Source organism: Leguminivora glycinivorella, chromosome 15 (assembly GCF_023078275.1).
Source record: "Leguminivora glycinivorella isolate SPB_JAAS2020 chromosome 15, LegGlyc_1.1, whole genome shotgun sequence".
Lineage (NCBI taxonomy): Eukaryota > Metazoa > Arthropoda > Insecta > Lepidoptera > Tortricidae > Leguminivora > Leguminivora glycinivorella.
The window spans coordinates 6,791,485-6,814,414 of record NC_062985.1 but is presented as its reverse complement, the minus strand read 5'-3'; the positions used below and the strand labels follow the sequence as shown (position 1 = coordinate 6,814,414).

General features: G+C 36.4%; 3 protein-coding genes across 11 annotated transcripts in view; 2 read left to right on the top strand and 1 right to left on the bottom strand.

The window, feature by feature from the left end:
- LOC125233805 (endophilin-A) overlaps positions 1 to 22,930 on the bottom strand; it is a 101,064-nt gene that overhangs the window by 35,154 nt on the left and 42,980 nt on the right. For all 8 annotated transcript variants that reach the window (XM_048139921.1, XM_048139926.1, XM_048139927.1 and 5 more), the window contains exon 2: positions 3,834 to 3,910. In XM_048139921.1, coding sequence (XP_047995878.1) covers positions 3,834 to 3,878 — 45 coding nt within the window. In that variant the 5' untranslated portion in view covers positions 3,879 to 3,910. The remainder of the gene's footprint in view (positions 1 to 3,833; positions 3,911 to 22,930) is intronic.
- On the top strand, positions 11,182 to 19,248 carry LOC125233808 (glycoprotein 3-alpha-L-fucosyltransferase A-like). 2 transcript variants are annotated; one of them, XM_048139931.1, is made up of 4 exons: positions 11,182 to 11,263; positions 11,729 to 11,969; positions 16,960 to 16,967; positions 19,210 to 19,248. In XM_048139931.1, exons 1-3 carry the CDS (start codon positions 11,235 to 11,237, stop codon positions 16,963 to 16,965), a joined length of 276 nt encoding a protein of 91 aa, XP_047995888.1. In that variant the 5' UTR covers positions 11,182 to 11,234; the 3' UTR covers positions 16,966 to 16,967; positions 19,210 to 19,248. The 2 variants fall into 2 exon arrangements, with proteins under 2 accessions (XP_047995888.1, XP_047995887.1); XM_048139930.1 differs by lacking the exon at positions 19,210 to 19,248 and having other exon boundaries at positions 16,960 to 17,070.
- LOC125233807 (alpha-(1,3)-fucosyltransferase C-like) lies at positions 19,236 to 21,957 on the top strand. Its single transcript, XM_048139929.1, has 4 exons — positions 19,236 to 20,453; positions 20,914 to 21,006; positions 21,306 to 21,487; positions 21,875 to 21,957. The coding sequence occupies exons 1-4, from the start codon at positions 19,534 to 19,536 to the stop codon at positions 21,931 to 21,933; spliced, it is 1,254 nt and encodes a 417-aa protein (XP_047995886.1). The 5' UTR covers positions 19,236 to 19,533; the 3' UTR covers positions 21,934 to 21,957.

Here is a 22,930-nt window from a genome sequence, read left to right as displayed (position 1 = left end):
TTATTTTGTTTCCTTTCGAATGTTCAAAATAGTGAAAGTGGTTAAAAAATAAAACGAACTAAGAAGGTATTTTTAACCTCACAACTTACTTTAAATAATATTACAATGATAATCAAGCTCTTTTATTAGAAACTCGCCATTCAGTGTCTTTGCTAACCGACTGAGTTAAGTGGTAAAACTATAATAAAAATGTTACAGTAATCTGAACGGAGCGGCTAACTAGAGACAGTAGAGACTGTTATTACCGACGACGATAAATGAAAAGGAAACGGGACATAGCGGAGAGGAAACTAAGCTTGCCTGAGTCGGGGCAAATGATTAATTTGCACATAATCTACTTAACATCGGCACAGAACAGAATTACTAATAGGTATAGGTAGTAACAAAATAAAGCCGCCTTCAAAAATAAGCGTGTTACAAAACACAGAGAAACTGAAAAGCCAATAATAATAAACCTTTGAACTCAGATTTCTTATCGGATTGCAATAATCTAAACATCCAAATTATAAACAAATCAATTATTTTTGTAGTCGGTACCAGACCTGTTCGTCGCCTTGCTATTTCCTGTTTGCCCCACCCAACCATACGCAGGCTGGCCCCGACTCCAAAAATAATTGATTTGTTTATAATTTGGATGTTTAGATTATTGCAATCCGATAAGAAATCTGAATTCAAAGGTTTATTATTTTTGGCTTTTCAGTTTCTCTGTGTTTTGTAACACGCTTATTTTTGAAGGCGGTTTTATTTTTTGTTAAAAAGTTTATTTACTTGTTGATTTTTAGTGGTTACTAGTGATATTATATGTATCAGTCCGAATATATGTACAGTAGTGAAAGAATTATCCTTTAACTCCTAACCGTTGAGGAGTTGACCTTCCATCATCAGCTCAGCCACATAAAATTATTACCATCAGGCGTAAATACTGGTGTACCTTTGAAAAATACACTAAAAACCTTACATGTGCCTATAACATATGAAGAGTTCCCTCGATTTCTCCAAGATCCCATCATCAGACCCCGACTTGGTGTCAATGGGACCACCTCGGGGTTATACCCGTTCGATCAAAAAAAAATTTTGAAAATCGGTCCACGATTCTCGGAGATATCGAGTAACATACATACAAAAAAAAAACAAAAAAAAAAACAAAAAAAAACCAAAAAAAAAAAACAAAAAAAAAAAAAAAAAAAAAAAAAAAAAAAAAAAAAAAAAAAACATTCAGTCGAATTGAGAACCTCCTCCTTTTTTGAAGTCGGTTAAAAAAAGACAAGCTTCATCCCCGTCTGAATATTGTCGCAACTGTCGCAACTTCAAAAACTGACAGATTTTGTGAAGTATTGAAAAGTAATTACTATAATTAATAAAGGTTGTTATTTACATACATATAAGATGTGAAGTGGATTTATCCGCGTTTGAAGTTAAATAAACAAATCAATTAAGATTTTCCATCATCCTTAATGTGGTTATGCTGCAAGAGCAATCTAATCTCTGAAATTCCAACAGAAATTTTGAAAAAAAAAGTCCTAATTGCACAGCAGAAGGACCCTTTCGGCATTGAACGAAACAATTACCCTTTGGACAGCCTCTGAATACAATCTCGTGGACGTCACGGTCATTAAGTTTAATGAAGTTCCAGAGAATCCAATCGGTTAATTGCAAAACATTTCAACCGAACAAAATGTAGAATCAGCGGCGTTGAGGTCGATCGATGTTCTGGTGACCGATTCTCTGATTTTACTTTCAGGACTTTTATTCAAAAAGTATTTACATTGTGGCTAGAAGATGTTATTTCTACTTTAGCCAGTCTTCTCCGACATAACGGGGACGTATCCTCAAAACATCGAAGGTACATAAAAAACTTAATTTTAAACGTGAATAATTATATCAGATACTCTTTTAAAATGTTGATCTTTGACCCTGTCTTCATATATTTCATCATTCTAGTTTGATCTTGCTTGTCAGTATTAATATTATAATGACTAATCACTTCGCACGCCTTTTGATTCAGTTTAATTGACAGCAGGTACCAGGGACGCAGCAATACGAAGTGCTTAGGTACATAATTCGTCACTACTTTTAAAAAAACTCGTATCTGCGTCTGTTAATGAAAAGAAAATTGTAGTAAGTATGTATGGAATGCATATAGACTTACTGCGTTTTATCTTTGAGAAGCAACGTGAGATACGAGATTTTTTCAAAGTAGTGACGATAAGTCGGCCAGTGTTGGTTGTCGTCGGTCACTGAAGGAAGTAAGGAGTGTGAAGTGTTTTAGCGGTTCAGTTAAAGTGGTGCTATAGGATATGATGCCATAGTACGACTTCAATGCACTAACTAACTAGCGCACCTGAGATGTCTAATGACAAGACAAGACACAAAGTCAAATCAAATGAGACGAAAATTCTATCAAAATGTTCAGACCGAATCAGTTCTCGGTCTAATGTTCTTTTCTGAAAATTCTCGGTTGAATTTAATGATGTGCAAGTTGCGGAAACTTTCCAAAAAATCTTAAATTTCTTGAAAAATTCACGAAACTTTCACGAAAAATAAAGAGAATTTAAATTTATGAAATGGAAAGTTTCCATCCATACACTTGTCCATACAAAGTGTAGAAAGTTTCCGAAGTTTTCCTATGTGAAAATTTCAGAATTTTGGAAACTTTCCGTCGGCACATCAGTAGTTCAATTAATTATTAACAAGTAATAAAGATGTTTAGACAACATACATTAATAGTCATTTTGAATTCTGTCTTCATTTAAGCCGGGGAACAAGACCGGATTACCGAAAAGCGGGTCCGAATTATGGACACTTTCACCGTCAAGTGCAAAAATATGTATCGAAGAAATCGTCTCATAAATATGGTACTACGTATTACGCTCTTATTACACCGAACTAAGATGCTATGGGACATATTTTTGAGTAAGATGTGTATGTACACCCATATTTTTACACTTGACAAGGCATAAAGTTATGTCGGTCCATTTTTTACGGCCTGATAAATATAAACAAATAACATTAGGATTCACTGAGCACGATTGGGAATTTAGGGACAAATTAATTCTAGAGTCCGCGTTAAGCCCTCAAATTCAACTAGTATGGTGGTCATAGGATCTAAAAGGACAGGTTGGCCGTAATCCTGGACAAAGACGGCTTGAGCCTTTAAAGCTTAACGAGCATCTCTCAAAACACTACCCTTTGTTTATTATCATACTGATTAAATACGTGCAAGGAGAAACAGGGTAGACTATTATGGAACAATATGGGGAATATTAAAGGAAAACACTACATTATTTCGAGCAAGTTGCACATAAGTGTAATAAGGCATATTATATTCATTCATTTTACAGGTAATTTCATTTGATTTTTACAGCGAAATCACGCTCAAATTTCGAAACTTCGTATTATGAATGGATGTACTACCCATTATATATTACCTTTTTTATAAATTGAAATAGATATCATACAACTGGTGGCCGAGCCGGGAATCGAACCCGGGTCTTCAGCTTACGCGGCTAACGTCTTTACCACTAGACCACACGCCCGCCGCGGGGCGCACTTAGAAAAATAACAAATCAAAAAATATTCAATAAAATAATTTGATTTGTTCCCTAGTTGTATTACCTTTTTTTATTGTTCGACATCACACACACACGACACATTTTTAAAATGTTATATTGTATTGTACCTCAATTATGATAATTTAACTTTAACTTTGACATGTAATTTTTTTAATTTTATGAATAATTTAATATGAATATGACAAGAGCCTTAAAACACTTAAAAGTTCAAACGATTTTTGTGATATCAATGGTAATGAATAATGAATGGCGTGTACTTACTTGATTTGCTTTGTTAATTTGCTTCTTAAGACCCGCGAAAGCCATTGTGTTGATTTATTTTCGTAGAGCCTACTGATCTGAAACAAAAAATGCATGTTAACAGTTTACCTTATTTATAAAATGTATGTAAAATAATCTGCTATCCTAACTTGGAAGTCGAAGTTAAAAGCATAAAACGTAATTAAGTAAAAAGAAAATGTAGGACTTGTAGGAGGTTTTAGGAGAAAATGTTTACGCATGAATAGCTCAATTTCTAAATGCCTAAATAATAAAGAAAGACAGATGCTTAATTAATAATAAAGAAATTTTATTTGGTTGCCAATGCATCTTTTCTGCTCTGCCGTATTAAGGTTAGAAGGTTGAAGTTCGCTTTTTGTACATTAAGTTTGTCTTTTTTTTGCAATAAAGTTTAAATAAATAAATTAGAATCTGAACGCATTTCTTGCAGCCCGCACTTGTCAGACTTGAGTCAGACGTGACAGTCACCGTCAATCAACGAAATCAATTTGTTTACGTTGTTGCTACTTTTATAATTTTTTGTATTTTTATTTTTTCCAGTAGATCTTTTCGAGTTGTTTAGTAAACCGTTTAAGTAATGTTTTGAAGGAAGCTACAGTTTCACCTCGGGACTTGTAAGAGAAATTGGTTTGTAACTAATCGTCCTAAGTACCGTTTTTCGTTTTGTCGTATGTCGTGGCGTGGACACATATGGCGATCTTATATCCGGATTTCATCTTTGGATTCTGAACTTTCAGATTTTATGGTAAGATCACATCTCGGACACTGGCGATTAAATATATGAAAGACGCGCGTTCCTAGCACACATTGTAAGCTCGCGTAGGTGAACGCGTACCATGCTTGTATGAGTGAGAGATGACAGGTCGACTGTTCGCGTTTTTGACAGGCGCCCACCCGGTGGCACTTTCAGCGGGTAGCGGCAGTGGCCGTACTATACTATATTATAGTACTGTTTATTATACTGTGGTAAGATGGTAGTCTTTTCTCCATATGCTGCTGCTGCTCCCAAACTGGGCTATTATAAATGTTTATACAACATGGTGTGACAGGTACTGATTAAGAATGTTTCACAACGCGCATGTATACATATATGTATATCTGATCTATTAAGTGAACCCCCCAAATTAATTTCCCAGGCTACAGTTTCTGCGGCCTACATGATGCATTTAAAAAAAGGTTGTAATGGTTGTATACTGATGCTACGAGTATTGAGGCACGAGTAGTCTCCGCAAAGAGCAAACGGTGGCCAGAATAGATGCGTTCGAAATGTGGTGTTGGCGTAAAATGTTGGGAATTTCTTGGACAGCACGTCGCACTAACGTATCTATTCTACAAGAGCTTAATGTCAAGACTCGCCTCTCTGTTATCTGCCGGGAGAGAATTATAGGCTTCTTTGGCCATTTGGCCAGACGAGATCCTGACAGCCTTGAGAAGGCGTTGATCGTCGAACCAGTGGAGGGCCATCGTAAAAGAGCCGGAACACCCACGCGCTGGTTCAGCACAATAATGAAGGTCACACGCGTTGGGCTCCAGGGATCCTTTAGGAAGGCAAAAGATCGGCCTGGGTGGAGAGCACTGCAACGTACAGCGACTTGTGGTGGTCACGACCCTCAGTCATGAGGTTTCGACGAAGAAGAGAGAAGTCTCCACAACCTAAGGGCGATATTCCGATGATTATCTATCATATGATTATCATAGAAATATGATCATGCCTTCCTTTTTCTTCACGTTGGAGAAAGAGAGAGGCACACAAGACCTATGATCATATTTCTATGATAATCATAGGTAAATGATAGTGGACTTTCGGCCTAAGATGGAGCGAAAGAAGAAAGAAGAGGAGCATCGTAAACACAGAGGAATCATTAAACAGAGAGGGCATCACTGAAGATCAGCTGTGACATTGCAATGGCGGGCGAAGCCCCGAAGAAAAGCTAGTATACTATACATTAATAATCTTATTATTATTATTAACTAGTTTTTGCGCGCGGCTTCGATCGCGTTAATTGCGGAATCCTCCATACAAACTTTCACCCTCCATTTTAGGGAAGTGGAGGGTTAGAAAGAGACAAAAAGTAGCCTATGTCACCCTCCATCCCTTCAACTATCTCCACTTGAAAAAACACGTCAAATCGTCACTTCGTTTTGCCGTGAAAGACGGGACAAACAAACAGACACACAGATGCATTTACAATATTAATAATATATAATTATATACATTATGGATTACCAAGTAGGTACTGCATGTTTCTTTATGCCAAAATTATCTTGACTTAAAAAAAAATCGTATCGTACAGTCAACCAATTGGAACCCTAGGCCACTGTAGAACTATGTCATAGTGACGTTATAATAGATCAAGAGCCCAGGCCCGCCAGACCTTCCTCAAATTCTCAAGGATGAAACTTTGGGACAAAGTATTAGTTTGTATCGACGTTTAATGTGTGCATATTTTCTAGTTCGGCCCATCGGCCAATTTTTTGCTATCAAGCGTTTCAGGTGAAAAAAAAAAGTGCTTACTTTCCTTAAATTCTCAAGGCTGATTTTTATATATGTGTTATAGCACGTTGTTACAAATTGGTTATCATCAATCTGGTAAAAGTTATGGCCGACGGAAACGGTTACCAGACCCTGACTTTTACCAGACGCGACAAAGTTGGCAAAAAACGACTCTAACTTACCTCATTTTCTCAAGCCTGATTTTGATATATGATACGCAGGGAACTATAACTAGACCGTTTGTAAGCAGCCAGACCAATCGGATAGACCCAACCATCCACCTGACCGACTTAAAGTGTAGCTATGAACGTCAGTAAAATTGTGATTATAGATAGTCGAAACTACAAAACCTAAGAAGTTGAATTTCGCACATCAGTTTACGTTTATAGTGTACATCAGACGTTAGAAGCGATTCTGAGAAATTTTACCCCTAAGGGGGTTAAAAACAAGATGTCAGTATGTATGGAAATCCAATTTTATTTTTAGTTAGGAACTTAAAACTTGGTAAAAAGATAGTAAATAGAAGTAGAAGAAAAGTAATTTCAGCTTTTTTCGATTTTCGTCCATTCAGTGGGTTAAAAAAGGGACGGCAGTTTGTATGGGGACCAAATTTTATTCTGAGTTAGGAACTTGAAACTTGGTAAAAAGATAATAAATACTAATTGTAGAAAAGTAATTTTAGCGTTTTTCGATTTTCGTCTCCTTAGGGGGTTAAAAAGGGGATGGGAGTTTGTATGAGGATCAAATTTTTATTTCAGCTAGGAACTTGAAACTCGGTGCAGAGGTAATAAATACAAATAGAAGAAAAGTAATTTTAGCGATTTTCAATTTACAGTCCCTATCAGGGATAAAAAGGGAATGAAAGCTTGTATGATTAGTAGTTTAATTTTATCAAAATAAAATGAAAGTGATTTTGGCGTTTTTTGATTATCGTCCCCTAAAAGGGTTTCAAAGTGGATGAAAGTTTGTATGTGGATCACTTATATTTTTGAGTAAGGAACTTGAAACTTGGTGAATAGATAATAAATACAAATAGAAGAAAAGTAATTTTAGCGATTTTCAATTTACAGTCCCTATCAGGGATAAAAAGGGAATGAAAGCTTGTATGATTAGTAGTTTAATTTTATCTCTTGTACACTTTATAAATGCAATTATGGAAAACGCTGAAATTACTTTTCTCTTATTTATATTTATTATCTTTTCACCGAGTTTCAAGTTCCTAACTGAAATAAAAATTTGATCCTCATACAAACTCTCATCCCCTTTTTAACCCCCTATGGAGACGAAAATCGAAAAACGCTGAAAATACTTTTCTTCAATTAGTATTTATTATCTTTTTACCAAGTTTCAAGTTCTTAACTCAGAATAAAATTTGGTCCCCATACAAACTGCCATCCCTTTTTTAACCCGCTAAAAGGACGAAAATCGAAAAAAAAGCTGAAATAACTTTTCTTCTACTTCTATTTACTATCTTTTTACCAAGTCTTAAGTTACTAAGTAAAAATAAAATTGGATTCCCATACAAACTACCATCCCGTTTTTCACCCACTAAAAGGACGAAAATCGAAAAAAGCTGAAATTACTTTTCTTCTACTTTTATTTACTATCTTTTTACAAAGTTTTAAGTTCCTAACTAAAAATAAAATTAGATTCCCAAACAAACTGACATCCCGTTTTTAACCCCCTTAGGGGTAAAATTTCTCAGAATCGCTTCTAAAGACTGTATCGTTAAGTATAAACACAACTTTGAGTAGCCTTATTTATTTTCTATTATATTTTTTTCTTATAACAAGACATGGGCTTAATAAGTCACATAATAAGGTGCGCATTTTGTCCTAGAAACGACGTAAAGCATGTGGTTTAGACAGTATTGACTTAATCTTCCAGAGTACCAATTACGATTTCGGACAAATGCTACTAGAAAATTCACAAACTGCGTACAAGACGATACGATTGCGAAAAAAAATTGTACGGTGCGAACCTCAACTACACATGATCCACAAAGCAGAATATCTGGACATAGTCTAGCCACTGTTATTTAAAAAAAATAAAGTTTCGGATCTGTGTATGGCGGCCATTTAGAGAATGTGGCATGGCGCTTACGCTTACTTCGACTTTGATGTCGAATTTCTCTATCATACAGTATTTATGTCGATCTGGTTTAGGGACTGTTCAAACCCCATGAATGTCTAGTAGACTTTGGCCTAAAGCTAATTTTTTTATCTGTTTCTCTTATCCTGCTTGCATCAAAAATTTACGGCAATCCGAAACGTTGCTCAAAATGCGTTTTTTTTTTTAATTATATAAATTCACCGCATTTATTCTGCAAGTGCCCTATTGAAGAACCATGAAGAGGACTCTTAAAGAATATGTTTTGGCAGCATATTAACCTTTGTTTGTTGAAATCGTACTAATGAGTCATTGGAATATTCTCAAATTAAGCCAGATAAGGGTTGTCCGAAATGTATTTGCTAGACCTTAATGAAAGTACCATAAACCCCCTAAAATAAAATCAATATCAGACCTTCTTATATCAAATAGTGCTTACCAATACCTTCAGATCATACTCTCGGAACATAATAATACAAAATTATGCACATGTCAACAGACCAACTTCTTAGGTTTTGTAGTTTCGGCTAACTATCTATAATCACAATTTTACTGATGTTCATAGCGAAACTTTAAGTCGGTCTGGTGGATGGTTGGGTCCATCCGATTGGTCTGGCTGCTTACAAACGGTCTAGTTATAGTTCCCTGCGTATCATATATCAAAATCAGGCTTGAGAAAATGAGGTAAGTTAGAGTCGTTTTTTGCCAACTTTGTCGCGTCTGGTAAAAGTTATGGCCGGCGGAAATGGTCTGGCATTGATGATAACCAATTTCTAACAACGTGCTCTAACACATATATAAAAATCAGCCTTGAGAATTTAAGGAAAGTAAGCACTTTTTTTTTCACCTTCAGCACTTGATAGCAAAAAATTGGCCGATGGGCCGAACTAGAAAATATGCACACATTAAACGTCGATACAAACTCTACATTGTCCCAAAGTTTCATCCTTGAGAATTTGAGGAAGGTCTGGCGGGCCTGGGCTCTTGGTCTACTGCTTGTCATTTTGACATAGTTGTAGAGTGGCCTAGGGTTCCAATTGGTTGACTGTACGTCCGGGTGTTTCAAGTAACGTGCACCATGTGCAAACACTACTTAAAAAATTACTGGTCACACTCTTGTTTCGCAGTTTGTTGACGTACAATTGACGTATGATTTGAATATTGTGACTTTACGTACAATAACGTGATAATTCAATAATTTACGTATGGAAAGTAACTGCCTGTTGGTGGCGATAATAGAAACATATTCTGGGCAATATCGATATGGAATCATCGACGAAACGTAAATTACTTTTTACATGTATTTTAGGATACTTAATGCTATTGCTATTTTATCAATTGCATTTTATCAGAAGTGCTTCAAACGTACAGGTATTTTCAAGTTACGTAACCGACTTAAGTGCACAGAACGGAACAAAATACATATTAATCTGGTCGAACATAAATCATACACCAGTAAGGTTTTGGGGTCTAGGACACGAACAGTTTATTAAACGTAAGTGTAAAGTTAACAGTTGCTACGTTACCCCTAATAGGGCTCTCCTACAGAGCGTGTCACAATTCGATGCTATTGCGTTTCATGGCCCTGACATAAAAAATAAATACTTGTCAGTCCCAAAAGTACGGAGTACGCATCAAAAATACGTATTCGTCAGTAGGGAGTCATCACATTACTACCCGATTTGTGACAAGAGACTTGATGGATTTTTTAATTGGACTTGGACGTACAGGTTGGATTCTGATGAATTTTACGGGTCCATAACCATCAGGAACATTACGGGTGATATCATTGGCCCTAATAAAATAATGAACTGGATTGAACTAGATTCCATGAAGCCTATCGATAAAAAGACAAAAGTGATGTTGGAAAAGAAAAATAAGACGGCTGCCTGGTTTGTTTCAAACTGCTATAGTTTGAGTAAAAGAGAAAAGTTCGTCGATAAGCTGCAAAATGAATTAAAAAGATACGGTTTGGGAGTAGACGTATTCGGTGCTTGTCGTGGGGCATCGCAAACATGCCCAAGAACCATAGAGCATGAGTGCTTCAAGATGATTCAAGAGGAGTATTATTTTTATCTTTCTCTTGAGAATTCGTTTAGCGAAGATTACGTAACTGAGAAATTGCTGACAGCACTTCAGAATTACGCGGTGCCGGTTGTATACGGAGGAGCTAACTATACACGGTAAAATAATGAAATTTTTACTTAACCAAAACCGTTTTGCATTAAATGAAGATAATTTGCGTTAAAAAATATATTTTTCAGTACAGATGGTGTTTTTTTATGCACTAGTGCGAGAAGTCATATGCCAGGTCGAAACTTCGGAGGCTCATCTGTACTGAAAAACGTCGTACGATACACGTGCGAAAAGGAAATTCGTAACTTGTGTCGATTTAAAACACTCCATTCGGTCGTGTTTTAATTTATCGCCACTCGTTTCGAACTTCCTTTTTTACGCACTTGTATCGTAATGTACTATTTCAAAACACACTTAATTCGCTTTATCATTAAAAGACGTCGAAGTTTTCCATTGTCCATCTTCTAAGTGAAGTTTAATTTAAACTCTGTCAAACAAGTCTGTCAGTAAATAAGAACAAAGAAAACTATATGCATCCTTTTCTTTAGGGTGCTAGAGAAAAGGATACCTATAGTTTTCTTTGTTCTTATTTACTGACAGACTTGTTTGACAGAGTATATGTATTTATTGTGGTTTTCAGATTTATGCCAGATGGAATTTACTTGCACGGGGGTGAAATATTGCCCTCCGACTTAGCAAAAGAAATGAATGATATCATAAAAGATAAAGACAGGTAGGTGCTTAAATGTCCCATAGTTAAATTAAATCCATAAAACCAAAATAACAGCGTGTATTTTAAGATGTCTTTACAAACATAACTATTGCCTAGGTGGTGGTTAAGTATATGATGGTAATTTGATAATTTAGAATACAACGAAAAAAAAAATATTTTTTTGGACTAGGCTGAGGTCGTTGATTAGATTAGAAGGTTATCCTATAGATTTATTAGTGCGGCCCTGTAATCCTCCACTTGTGCAGTCATCCCAGTTTATTATATTTACTAACCTTACCCTTAGCGTCTATTTCAGACTATTTATGGTGCAATGCTTGACAAACATCGCTTTTGGTGGCTAAACAGACCAATGCAAGAGCGATATACTTTGCCACATAGCTGACAAGATTGCGGTAATTGGCTACGGTGCCTCCAGTAACAAGGTCTTATCGACGAACAGTAAAACCATTGTAATTATATTTGCAGGTACTACAATTTCTTCAAGTGGCGTAACCATTATTCATACCACCATAGTGACGAGGCGCCAGATTCAGATGTCCTGTGCAGAATATGCGAGGTGCTCCACGATGAAACTCTTGTGGCGAAGAAAACTGTGCACAGAGAGTTCAGATACTGGTGGAGCGGCCCAGAAGCATGCTCTCCTCTTGCTAGCAAAGTTTTTAAATGGTTCTGGGATTCACTAGCGGCCCGTCGCGGCTTTGCACCGGTATTATACATATAAATCTTCCTCTTTAATCTATCTATTAAAGAAAAATGTTTCAAAATCCGTTGCGTGGTTTCAAAGATTTAAGCAGACAATAGGGACAGACACATAGACAGTGGGAAGCGCCTTTAAATAATAATAATAAATATTGGGGACACCTTACACAGATCAACTTAGCCCCAAACTAAGCATGGCTTGTACTATGGGTGCTAAGCGACGATATACATACTTAAATAGATAAATACATACTTATTATACATAGAAAACATCCATGACTCAGGAACAAATATCTGTGCTCATCACACAAATAAATGCCCTTACCGGGATTCGAACCCAGGACCGCGGCTTTGCAGGCAGGGTCACTACCGACTGAGCCAGACTGGTCGCAAAACTCGCTCGCTTTGTTTTATACTATGTAAGTATGTAGTGGTATAATTAAATGTAGGTATTTAATGTTGAATTGTCACAGCATTTCATGGAGCTGTATACAGCAGGGACCTATACAGTCGACTATTGCATTGTAGTAAGGTGATAAAGTGGATACATATCTTTGTAGTCGACTGTACAATATATACAATATAGAGTGTACAATATAGTGGATACCCCCCTCCCAACTGAGGGGGGACTGAAATCTTCTCGAGGCTGAGGCGTAGGGTTAGAGCCGGCGTAGCTTTATTTGACGTTCATATGCGCATTGTAATATGCCTACTTGAAAAATAAATATTTCATTTCATTTCATATATTGCTCAACATTCCGGAATTACTTTAACAATGAACGTTTGAACTTTGATTCAATTCTTTAAGTTAGCTTTGTATTCGTTAAGAAGTTTTTGTTGTTTATTTACAATGATATTTTAAGTTAAACAAGTAAATTTAGTTTAAATTGTTGCAATTTATAGAAGTTGTTACTATTACTGGGGACGCTATTGCTATGTCTTGTATGGGAACCCTGCATTTTATGATTAAGCACTGAGACTTGGCACAGTTGTTCATTGGGTGGCCCTGAGTAGATAAAGATCGGGAGGCATCGAGAGCCCCCCTTAATTTAGGAGGGAGGAGGGGGGGAAGGCTGGCGCCTCCGCGCTTCCTTTGAAACCATATTTCTCTAAAACTATACAAAATAGGGCATGCAATATATCATTTTCGGATAAATGAAGGACGAGGAATTCATTTTTGAAACAAAAAAAATGTATTTTAGAACAAAAATACAAAATAAAATGGGAAAATCTGAAAACGAGATTTTTTTTTATACATATTATTGCACATTTTATGAAAACTGTAATGGTTTTTTCTAAATAAAAAATATTATTTAATAGCTACATTTATCTAGTTTTAGAAAATGTATAATTTGTTATAGAAATATATTATAGGATGAGTGATAAAAAATAATTTACATCGCCCGATAGGGTGATTTGAATGCTCATTTCAATAAGTTTTGTCAATGATTTCAGGTATAATCACTATTTTTAACACACGAAAGCCGTAATCATTGTAGTTTATGGCTATTTTAGTGATTAATGTACTTAAAATAAAAAAAATACAAAAATTTTAAAAAATATTAAAAATGTGATAATTTTTTTTAACATTATCCTATTTTGTTCTTTCTACACAATATATATCTAAAAGCAATAAATATCAATAAAAAGCCACATTTATACAGTTTATAAAAATATATAGTTTGTTATATAAATATATTACGAAACGCGAGATAAAAAATAATGAAAGTGACGTGGCAGGGCGATCTTGATGTACGGTACGGGTCAGCTTGTATGATTCGATGAGGTGAGGTAAAGGTACTCAAAGCTCTCAAAAAGTGTAGTTATTTAGAGTACTTCAAATTAAACAACATACTCCTATATAGTCTGAATTTAACTATTTATATTACATGAAATGATCGATTGATATGATAGGTCAGATATATACATCTGATCCTAATACATACATCTTGTGAAATAGTAGTTATCTATATGATTTGCATAATTTATGGATAATTCTTACTTGACATATTTATTATTCCAGATCTGCGTCCTGTACTTTGGTTAACGAGTGCCGAAAATAGTTATTAACCAAAAAAGACCGCCAAATTAACAGCATTTCACCGACAAAAGCTGCCTTGCACCATTTTTGTAAGGGTTATAGGTATATCAAGGTGTCCATGTATGGGGTCAACTAAACCCAATTCAAAATTTGCCATTATTTTCTACTTGTGGCTGGACGAAAGTCTGTAACAATTGGGATTTGGGAGCCTACTTGCCCGCAACGTTGCCTGTTGCTGCAGAAACATGCCTCGAAATTGTCGGATGCAGGTGTAATAAAAAACAGTGCCGCGTAAGGTGCAACCGTAAAAAAATACTTTTTAAATTAAATGTTCGGAGCTGATGTGCTTATGCAGTGGATGTTGTGATATATACATAATTAAATTCAGACTATTCATGTTGTTTTATTTGAATAACTCAAAATAGCTACACTTTTTGAGAGCCTTGAGTACTAGCCCCGATACACATGTTTTCGTCTAGTCAGACCATTTTTTGAGGTTCTCCTTGGTACAAAAGCAATGTTTTAGTTCAAAAATCATTAATGTTTAATGCTAATACGAATCTAGTTTATTTTTTATGGCACTATTGCGCAATAACTAACTATCATTGATACTGAAAGGAAGAATATGACGATTTTTATTTTATCTTTTATGGATGGGTAAAACCGATTTAAGGGGGCCCAAAGGAAGTTACTAAATTCTGCTAGTAAACTAAAAAATCTTCAAGCCTATGCATGCAGAACTGCTTTAGGAGAGGAGAACGTGATTAAGACATTTTTTGCAATATAAGTCACATGCAATTTTATTTTACAATCAAAATAAACTATATTATAGGACTTTTACAATTTTCTGTACTGGGTCGTGATATACCTACATGTGTAAACGTTATTAGAATAAGTATATTTCTGTATTACTAGACGAACTCCACTGCATAGCGGGTAGTACCTTTACCTCACCTCATCGAATAATGCAACGTAAGATGTACATTAAAATTTTCATTTTCATTATTTTTTATCTCGCGTTTCGTAATATATTTATATAACAAACTATATATTTTTATAAACTGTATAAATGTGGCTTTTTATTGATATTTATTGCTTTTAGATATATATTGTGTAGAAAGAACAAAATAGGATAATGTTAAAAAAAATATCACATTTTTAATATTTTTTAAAAATTTTGTATTTTTTTTTATTTTAAGTACATTAATCACTAAAATAGCCATAAACTACAATGATTACGGCTTTCGTGTGTTAAAAATAGTGATTATACCTGAAATCATTGACAATGACTTATTGAAATGAGCATTCAAATCACCCTATCGGGCAATGTAAATTATTTTTTATCACTCGTCCTATAATATATTTCTATAACAATTATACATTTTCTAAAACTAGATAAATGTAGCTATTAAATAATATTTTTTATTTAGAAAAAACCATTACAGTTTTCATAAAATGTGCAATAATATGTATAAAAAAAAATCTCGTTTTCAGATTTTCCCATTTTATTTTGTATTTTTGTTTTAAAATACATTTTTTTTGTTCCAAAAATGAATTCCTCGTCCTTCATTTATCCGAAAATGATATATTGCATGCCCTATTTTGTATAGTTTTAGAGAAATATGGTTTCAAAGGAAGCGCGGCGGCGCCAGCCTTCCCCCTCTTCCTCCTAAATTAAGGGGGCTCTCAATGCCTCCCGATCTTTATCTACTCAGGGCCACCCAAGAAACAACCTGTGCCAAGTCTCAGTGCTTAATCATAAAATGCAGGGTGTTGTGCAATAGCGTCCCCAGTATATAAAAGGAAATAGAATAATTTCACGCCATGTGACGTGTCATTGGAGGTCGTCTACTTAATGTCCCAAATTATTATTAAGCGTAAATAAATACCAGATTTTCCAAAAGCGGACATTTTACCACGTACATTAAAGAGAAGCAATACTTAATAAAATCTAATATTGTTATAACTTTTGTAAATGAAAGTTTTCCAATCAAAAAAACAACCAATGGTTTCCGTGAGTACGATTTTTTTGTAATATAACATCGAATAGGGCTTAGAGCTGGTTTTTCAATCGCCAGATAAATAATATCTGTCAGATAAATGTTAGCTGTCATTGTCATTTATACATGTGATGAAAAGGATAGTGATAACTTTATCTGGTAGATATATTTATCTGGCGACTGAAAAACCGGCCCTTAGGAAATAGACACAAGTAGGTACAGTCTGACCAAAAAGAGTAAAATTAAAAAATGGCAACATCGTAGTGTCGTCCCGTTTTCTCACACATATTGATTTGAAAGGGATGACACTACAATGTTGCCACTTTTTAATTTCTACTCTTTTTGGTCAGACTGTACAAGTAAATCTTTATGAAACTATAACCACACCTCGGACACTGGAGATCAAATATAAGTATGAAAGAGGCGCGTTCCTAGCACACAGTCTAGCTAAGTGTAGGTGAACGCGTACTGTGCTTGTATGAGTGAAATATGACAGGTCGACTGTTCGCGTTTTTGACAGGCGGTAGCTGTGAGGTAACCGAGAGGGGGTGGGCGGTACTTTCAGCGGGGAGCGGGAGGGGCCATACTGTACTACAGTACTCTTTATTATACTGTGCTATAACTGGGACGTAAACGCAATAAAGTGTCACGAATGGTCGAAAGCTTAAAGTTTTATCAACGGACAAGTTGTTGGGCACCGTAGTTTGTTATTGGCATCGTTCCACGCGCCCAGATTGATACGGCGTAAGTAGGCTTACGTAATACTGGGTCAAGAATAGCCCTAAATTGACCCCTAATGCGACTGCATTAGGACATTGCGCCGGTCAGGGACGGGTAGGATAAAAATCCTTTTAGGTATTTTTCGTGTGTCGTGTGCTGCTAACATATAATGTGTAATTGTGTATTCACTGCACTGGGCACATGTGGTGGTAACCGGGTTTCATCTTTGGTTTCAGATTTGATGGTATGATGCTGAAGTAGAAATTAAAAAGTGGCAACATCGTAGTCTCCGATTTTCTTATACCTCAGCCACACACTCTACGAGCGGCGTGGGAAGTAGGCAGAGGCATAGCGTGGCCGCGCTACTCGTCATGCCGCTCGTCATGCTCCTCGTCATGCCCACCGCTCCCTATTCTGTCGGTTTTTTGGCGGGCCGGCAACAACCTAGTGCGATAATCGCGCGAGTAAGGGCAGTGTGTGGCCAGAGAGGGCAACATCGCGGCGGCGCGAGGGGCAGCGCGAAGGGCATAGTGTGACAGAAGTATTACACAATGTTGATTTCAAGGAACAAATGTCTTGATACTTTTTTGCCAGATTGTACGTCCCGCCGCGAATTTTACGTGGCCTGCATTAGGCCCCAGTCCCACCAGAAGCGAGTAAGCGATCGATGAGCTATAGACGATGAAGACGAACAAAAGATAGTCGCTGCCGTAAATAAAAGAGAGCGAGGGATTTTTCGCTCGCGACCTGTCCAGGCCCCGCAGCCGAATGGCATTTCTGCGACGCCAAACGCCGCAGGAATGCAATCTATCTCTATCACTCTTACGTATTGGCGCGACGCGACAGAGCCAGCCTGCATTTCAGACAGAAATACCACTCGGCTACGGGGCCCGTTATTCGTTTCTATCGCCGATAGGTCATCGCTTACTCGCATTTGGTGGGACCAGTGCTTTTAGGAAGATGTAATGCATTTAATATTTTTCCCCTCACTAGCTCGGAAACACGTGTTTTGTACTTTAATACCAGTGAGTAAAAACGCATTTTATCCACCAGTGAGTAAAGTAATTTGACCTTGAATAAAGTCAAATGAACTGCTTTAAAATTGATAAAAGTAGTTGAATCTAGTAAATAAAGATGATTTACCACCTGTGAAACTACTGGAAGCAGTGATAAACGCAGTTTTTGCGTTGTAGTTTCCTCGCTATAGTGAGGGGAAAAGTTTTGTGTCACTCGGGTGCAAATGTATTTTACTTCTCGTGTGTTAAAAAACTCGCAAGTTCACTCGCTTCGCTCGTGGTTCAACTATAGAATCCTTTCACTTACTCTTTTTTCAATTCCACACTAGGCGTTAAAATACACCTTTGCCCCCTTGTATAACAAATAACTATTGTATTCACATGACAAACATACGCGTTCATTCTTAAGGTTAATACAGTGCGTTACCACCATGCGGGCATTTATTTAAACCGGTAATAATATGATTCATTAACCAGTTCAGTACTTTCATTAGGAATTGTTTGCGTATATTAACAAACCATAGTTATTTAACAAGTTTCCCTAGAGAACAAATCAAATTATTTTATTGAATATTTTTGATTTGTTCTTTTTTCAAGTACACTGAGAGAAAATACAACCAGTTTTCATGTTCGTTCAACAAGTTTTTTGGTTAAAATAGCGCCTACGTGCTCTTTGGTTCAAACAACAAGCTACTTGTCATTTGAATCGGCAATATATTTGAATCAACAAGTCGATTTTATAAAAACAACCTGACACATATTGTTTTAAACATACGTTTGGCTGATTCAAACGGATAAACCGCAACAAGTCGAACTTGTTAAATTCACAATGCAAATTTCTCTCAGTGTAGTCACATACTATGTATATATAAATTGAGATAGATATCATACACGAAAAAAAACGGCAAGGCCCACTGGTTGCCGAGCCGGGAATCGAACCCGGGTCTTCAGCTTACGCGGCTAACGTCTTTACCACTAGACCAAGCTTTCGATTCCCGGCTCGGCCACCAGTGGGCCTTGCCGTTTTTTCTTTCGTGTATGATATTTCAATTTATCATAGTTATTTAAATTAACTGCAAAATGAATTTTCCGAAATCCGTACATTCAATATACTGCGTGCACTTCGTGATTGTCACAATTACATCACTAGTACTTATGAGCTGGCATTGCCCTTACTTGACAAGTGTCTGTTTTGTACATACCTACATTGCTGGCAATACCATCTTTGTTAGAAAGCTTACAAACTAAAAATTTTGATTTATTAATTAAATTAAAGACATGGTTACGTTTAATAATTTAACTATGTTAGATTACGCTCCTTTAAAAAAGCCCAATTGGTGGTAACACACAGTATTAGAGGGAAGGACGTCGAAGCTAATTAACTATAATCTTATCAAATAATTTCAGTTCGACCTTACGATGCAATATTACATGCATAATTGAAAATTTAATTGAAGTATTGATTTGCAGACATAACCACTCCTTTGAAGAAAATATCCTCATACTCATAGCATCAATACTTCTGCGTGGGGTATTTAGTTATGATATAAACAATACAAATTTTAAACAATGCACTTTGCAGGAGTATATCGATTCCGCATGCATTTGATTTGCAATTAGATAATGATAACAAATGATTAAAATCCACTTCATGTGAGCCACAATGAGCGTGGACAAGCTAGCTCTACGTATCCTAGTTGCAAACGTTCTGATAGTGGCAAACGCAAAATTATAAAGTTGGTGGCACTTGGCAGTGGCAGACGGTGAAACATTTCACAACTCGGCAATATCGATATGAATTCATCGACGAAACGCAAAATATTTTTTACGAATATATTAGGATGTTTCATGCTATTGGTATTTAATCAATTGGATTTTACCAGACGTGCTACAAAGTTCCAGGTATTGTCAAGTTACGTAACCGACTTACGTGCTCAGAACGGGACAAAATACATATTAATCTGGACGAACCCTGATAAGGAACCAATTAAATTATGGGGTCCAGGACAAGAACAGTTTATTAAACGTAAGTGTAAAGTTAACAGTTGCTACGTTACCCCAAATAGGACTCTCCTACAGAGCGTGTCACAATTCGATGCAATTGCGTTTCATGGCCCTGATATAAAAGGTAAATACTTGTCGGTCCCAAAAGTACGGAGTATGCATCAAAAATACGTATTCGTCAGTATGGAGTCATCACATTACTACCCGATTTGTGACAAGAATTTCGATGGATTTTTTAATTGGACTTGGACGTACAGGTTGGATTCTGATGAATCTTACGGGTACATAACCATCAGGAACATTACGGGTGATATCATTGGCCCTAATAAAATAATGAACTGGGTTGAACTAGATTCCATGAAGCCTATTGATAAAAAAACAAAAGCTATGTTGGATAAGAAAAATAAGACCGCTGCCTGGTTTGTTTCAAACTGCAATAGTTTGAGTAAAAGAGAAAAGTATGTCGAAAAGCTGCAAAATGAATTAAAAAAATACGGTTTGGGAGTAGACGTATTCGGTGCTTGTCGTGGGGCATCGCACACATGCCCAAGAACCATAGAGCATGAGTGCTTCAAGATGGTTCAAGAGGAGTACTATTTTTATCTTTCTCTTGAGAATTCGTTTAGCGAAGATTACGTAACTGAGAAATTGCTGACAGCGCTTCAGAATTACGCGGTGCCGGTTGTATTCGGAGGAGCTAACTACACGCGGTAAGATGCAACTTTTACTTAACGAAAACCGATTAGGCATTGCATTGAAACGAAGATAATTTATGTAAAAAAATATTTTTTTCAGTACAGATGGTGTTTTTTTTACGCACTAGTGCGAGAAGTGGGTCATTATATGCCAAGTCAAAACTTCGGAGGCTCATCTGTACTGAAAAACGTCGTACGATACACGTGCGAAAAGGAAATTCGTAACTCGTGTCGATTTATCGCCACTCGTTTCGAACTTCCTTTTTTACGCACTTGTATCGTAATGTACTATTTCAAAACACAATTCCCTATACAAATTTGACTCCTCGTTTAAATCTATCAGACTATCATACGAAGCCAAATATAGGGGCCACCGAAAAAACACCGAAGTTTTTTATGGTCCATCTTCCATTCAAGTGGAGTTTGATTTATTCTGAATTTGCTCTAGATAAGCTCATGTTTAATTGGTTTGCAGATTTATGCCAGATGGAATTTACTTGCACGGGGGTGAAATAATGCCTTCCGACTTGGCGAAAGAAATGAATGACATCATAAAAGACAAAGACAGGTAGGTGCTTAAATATCCCATAATTAAATTCAGGCCGTGAAAACCAACATGAGAACGAAGAAGAGAGATTTCTTGAAAAAAAAAAACAAGATGTCTTTACAAACGTCACTATTGCCTAGGTAGTGGTTATGTATCATGGTAACAGACAGCTATTAAAGATAGAAAAGTCTCGAGTACAAGGAAACTTTTATTTATTTTGACCAGACTAAGATGTCTTCCTCCACTTGTGCGGTCGTCTCAGTTTATTTAAATTTACTAAGTACGCCGCCAGTAAAGCCGCTGTAATTATAAATCTGCAGGTACTACAATTTCTTCAAGTGGCGTAATCATTATTCATACCACCCAAGAGAAGAGGCGCCAGATTCCGACGGCCTGTGCAGAATATGCGAGATGCTTCACGATGAAACTCTTGTGACGAAGGAAACTGTGCACAAGGATATCAGAAACTGGTGGAACGGCCCAGAAGCATGCTCTCCTCCAGGTATCTTTAAATGGTTGTGGGAATTGATTCACTAGCGACCTGTCCCGGCTTTGCACGTATAATCCACCTTCTTTTAAAAAATAGTTCGTGGATTCCCTCCGGGCGTAAGAAGTAAACTTCGTAATGTGTTGTTTTTCAAAATTCGAATTCGCAACACTGAACGTTAAACGTTTAACGCTGTCAACTGTAAGTGGCAACAATGAGCGTTAAACGTTTAACTCTGTCAGTTTGAACTTTGGAAGTCACATTAAACGTTTTTAGTGAGAGCTGTTTAGGAAATAAGCGAATGTTTTATTGTATGTTTCCTGCTCGTTTATTTCTGTTTGCTTTCCAAATAAATAAAGATAAACTTGCAAAGAAAATGTATTTAATGTTGAATTGTTACAGCGTTTCACGGAGCTGTATATATGATATATCTTGCGCAACATTCGGAAATCATTTTCTAATAATAAACGTTGACAGCTTGTAAACTGGTCATTTGATTTTAGATAGTGTGTCTGGTCTTATGCCTCCACGAACCATAGCTTCTGTGTTTTGTGATTCAGATCAGATTTGTAGTGTTTGATCATAGAAAACATAGCCTTATTTCTTAAGTCAGTCGGTCACAATGACTTTTTCTACATAAAAAATGCTTCCTAATAAATCAACGTTGCATAACAGGAAAAGTACCATCTAACTACGCTGAATAACCGTTACTTTTTCGGATGGGTAAAAGTTTCCTTTAATTTAAAAGTCACGTAATATTTAACAAGCAGGGGATCCCGGTAAACGAGAACTTTAAGAAGGCAGAAGTTATATTCGTTTTGACCCAATTATCTACACCGGCGAAATCAAAACAGATATTCACACAAAGTAATTTGACTTACGTTCGAGCTTTTCAGGACCCTAAAAAGGTATTGTCAATTAAAATAACCTAACCGAAAATTAAAATTTTGACAAACCCCGACAGTGAACCGATTTTTATGAAACATGGCTTAAAACACTCCCGACTAACTCAGCTTTAAAAAAAACTAAATCTAAATAGGTTCATCCGTTCAGAAGCTAGGATGTCACGTCTGTGACATCCTAGCTTCTGAACGGATGAACCTATTTAGATTTAGTTTTTTCTAGACAAGCAGACAGACAACACACGTCAGACTTATAAGACCCCGTCGTTTTTGCGTCGGGGGTTAAACAGAAGCACATAATGTATAGAGCACCACAAATTCCGTAACTTTTCTTTTGTCGAACAGACTAGTATGAACGTAACGGAAAATGACATTGATCGTATGGAAAAAGTAAACAACGCAGGCAGGCCAAACGATTACTTACTCGAACCAAAAATATATAGGTACATTTTCCGTGAAGTTTAACAACTCATCTTAGCCACACACGTGTAAATTGTCGCGTTGGTGAAACAGGCAGCAGGTACGATTCTCGCTCTATGTCAACTGAGTACCCACA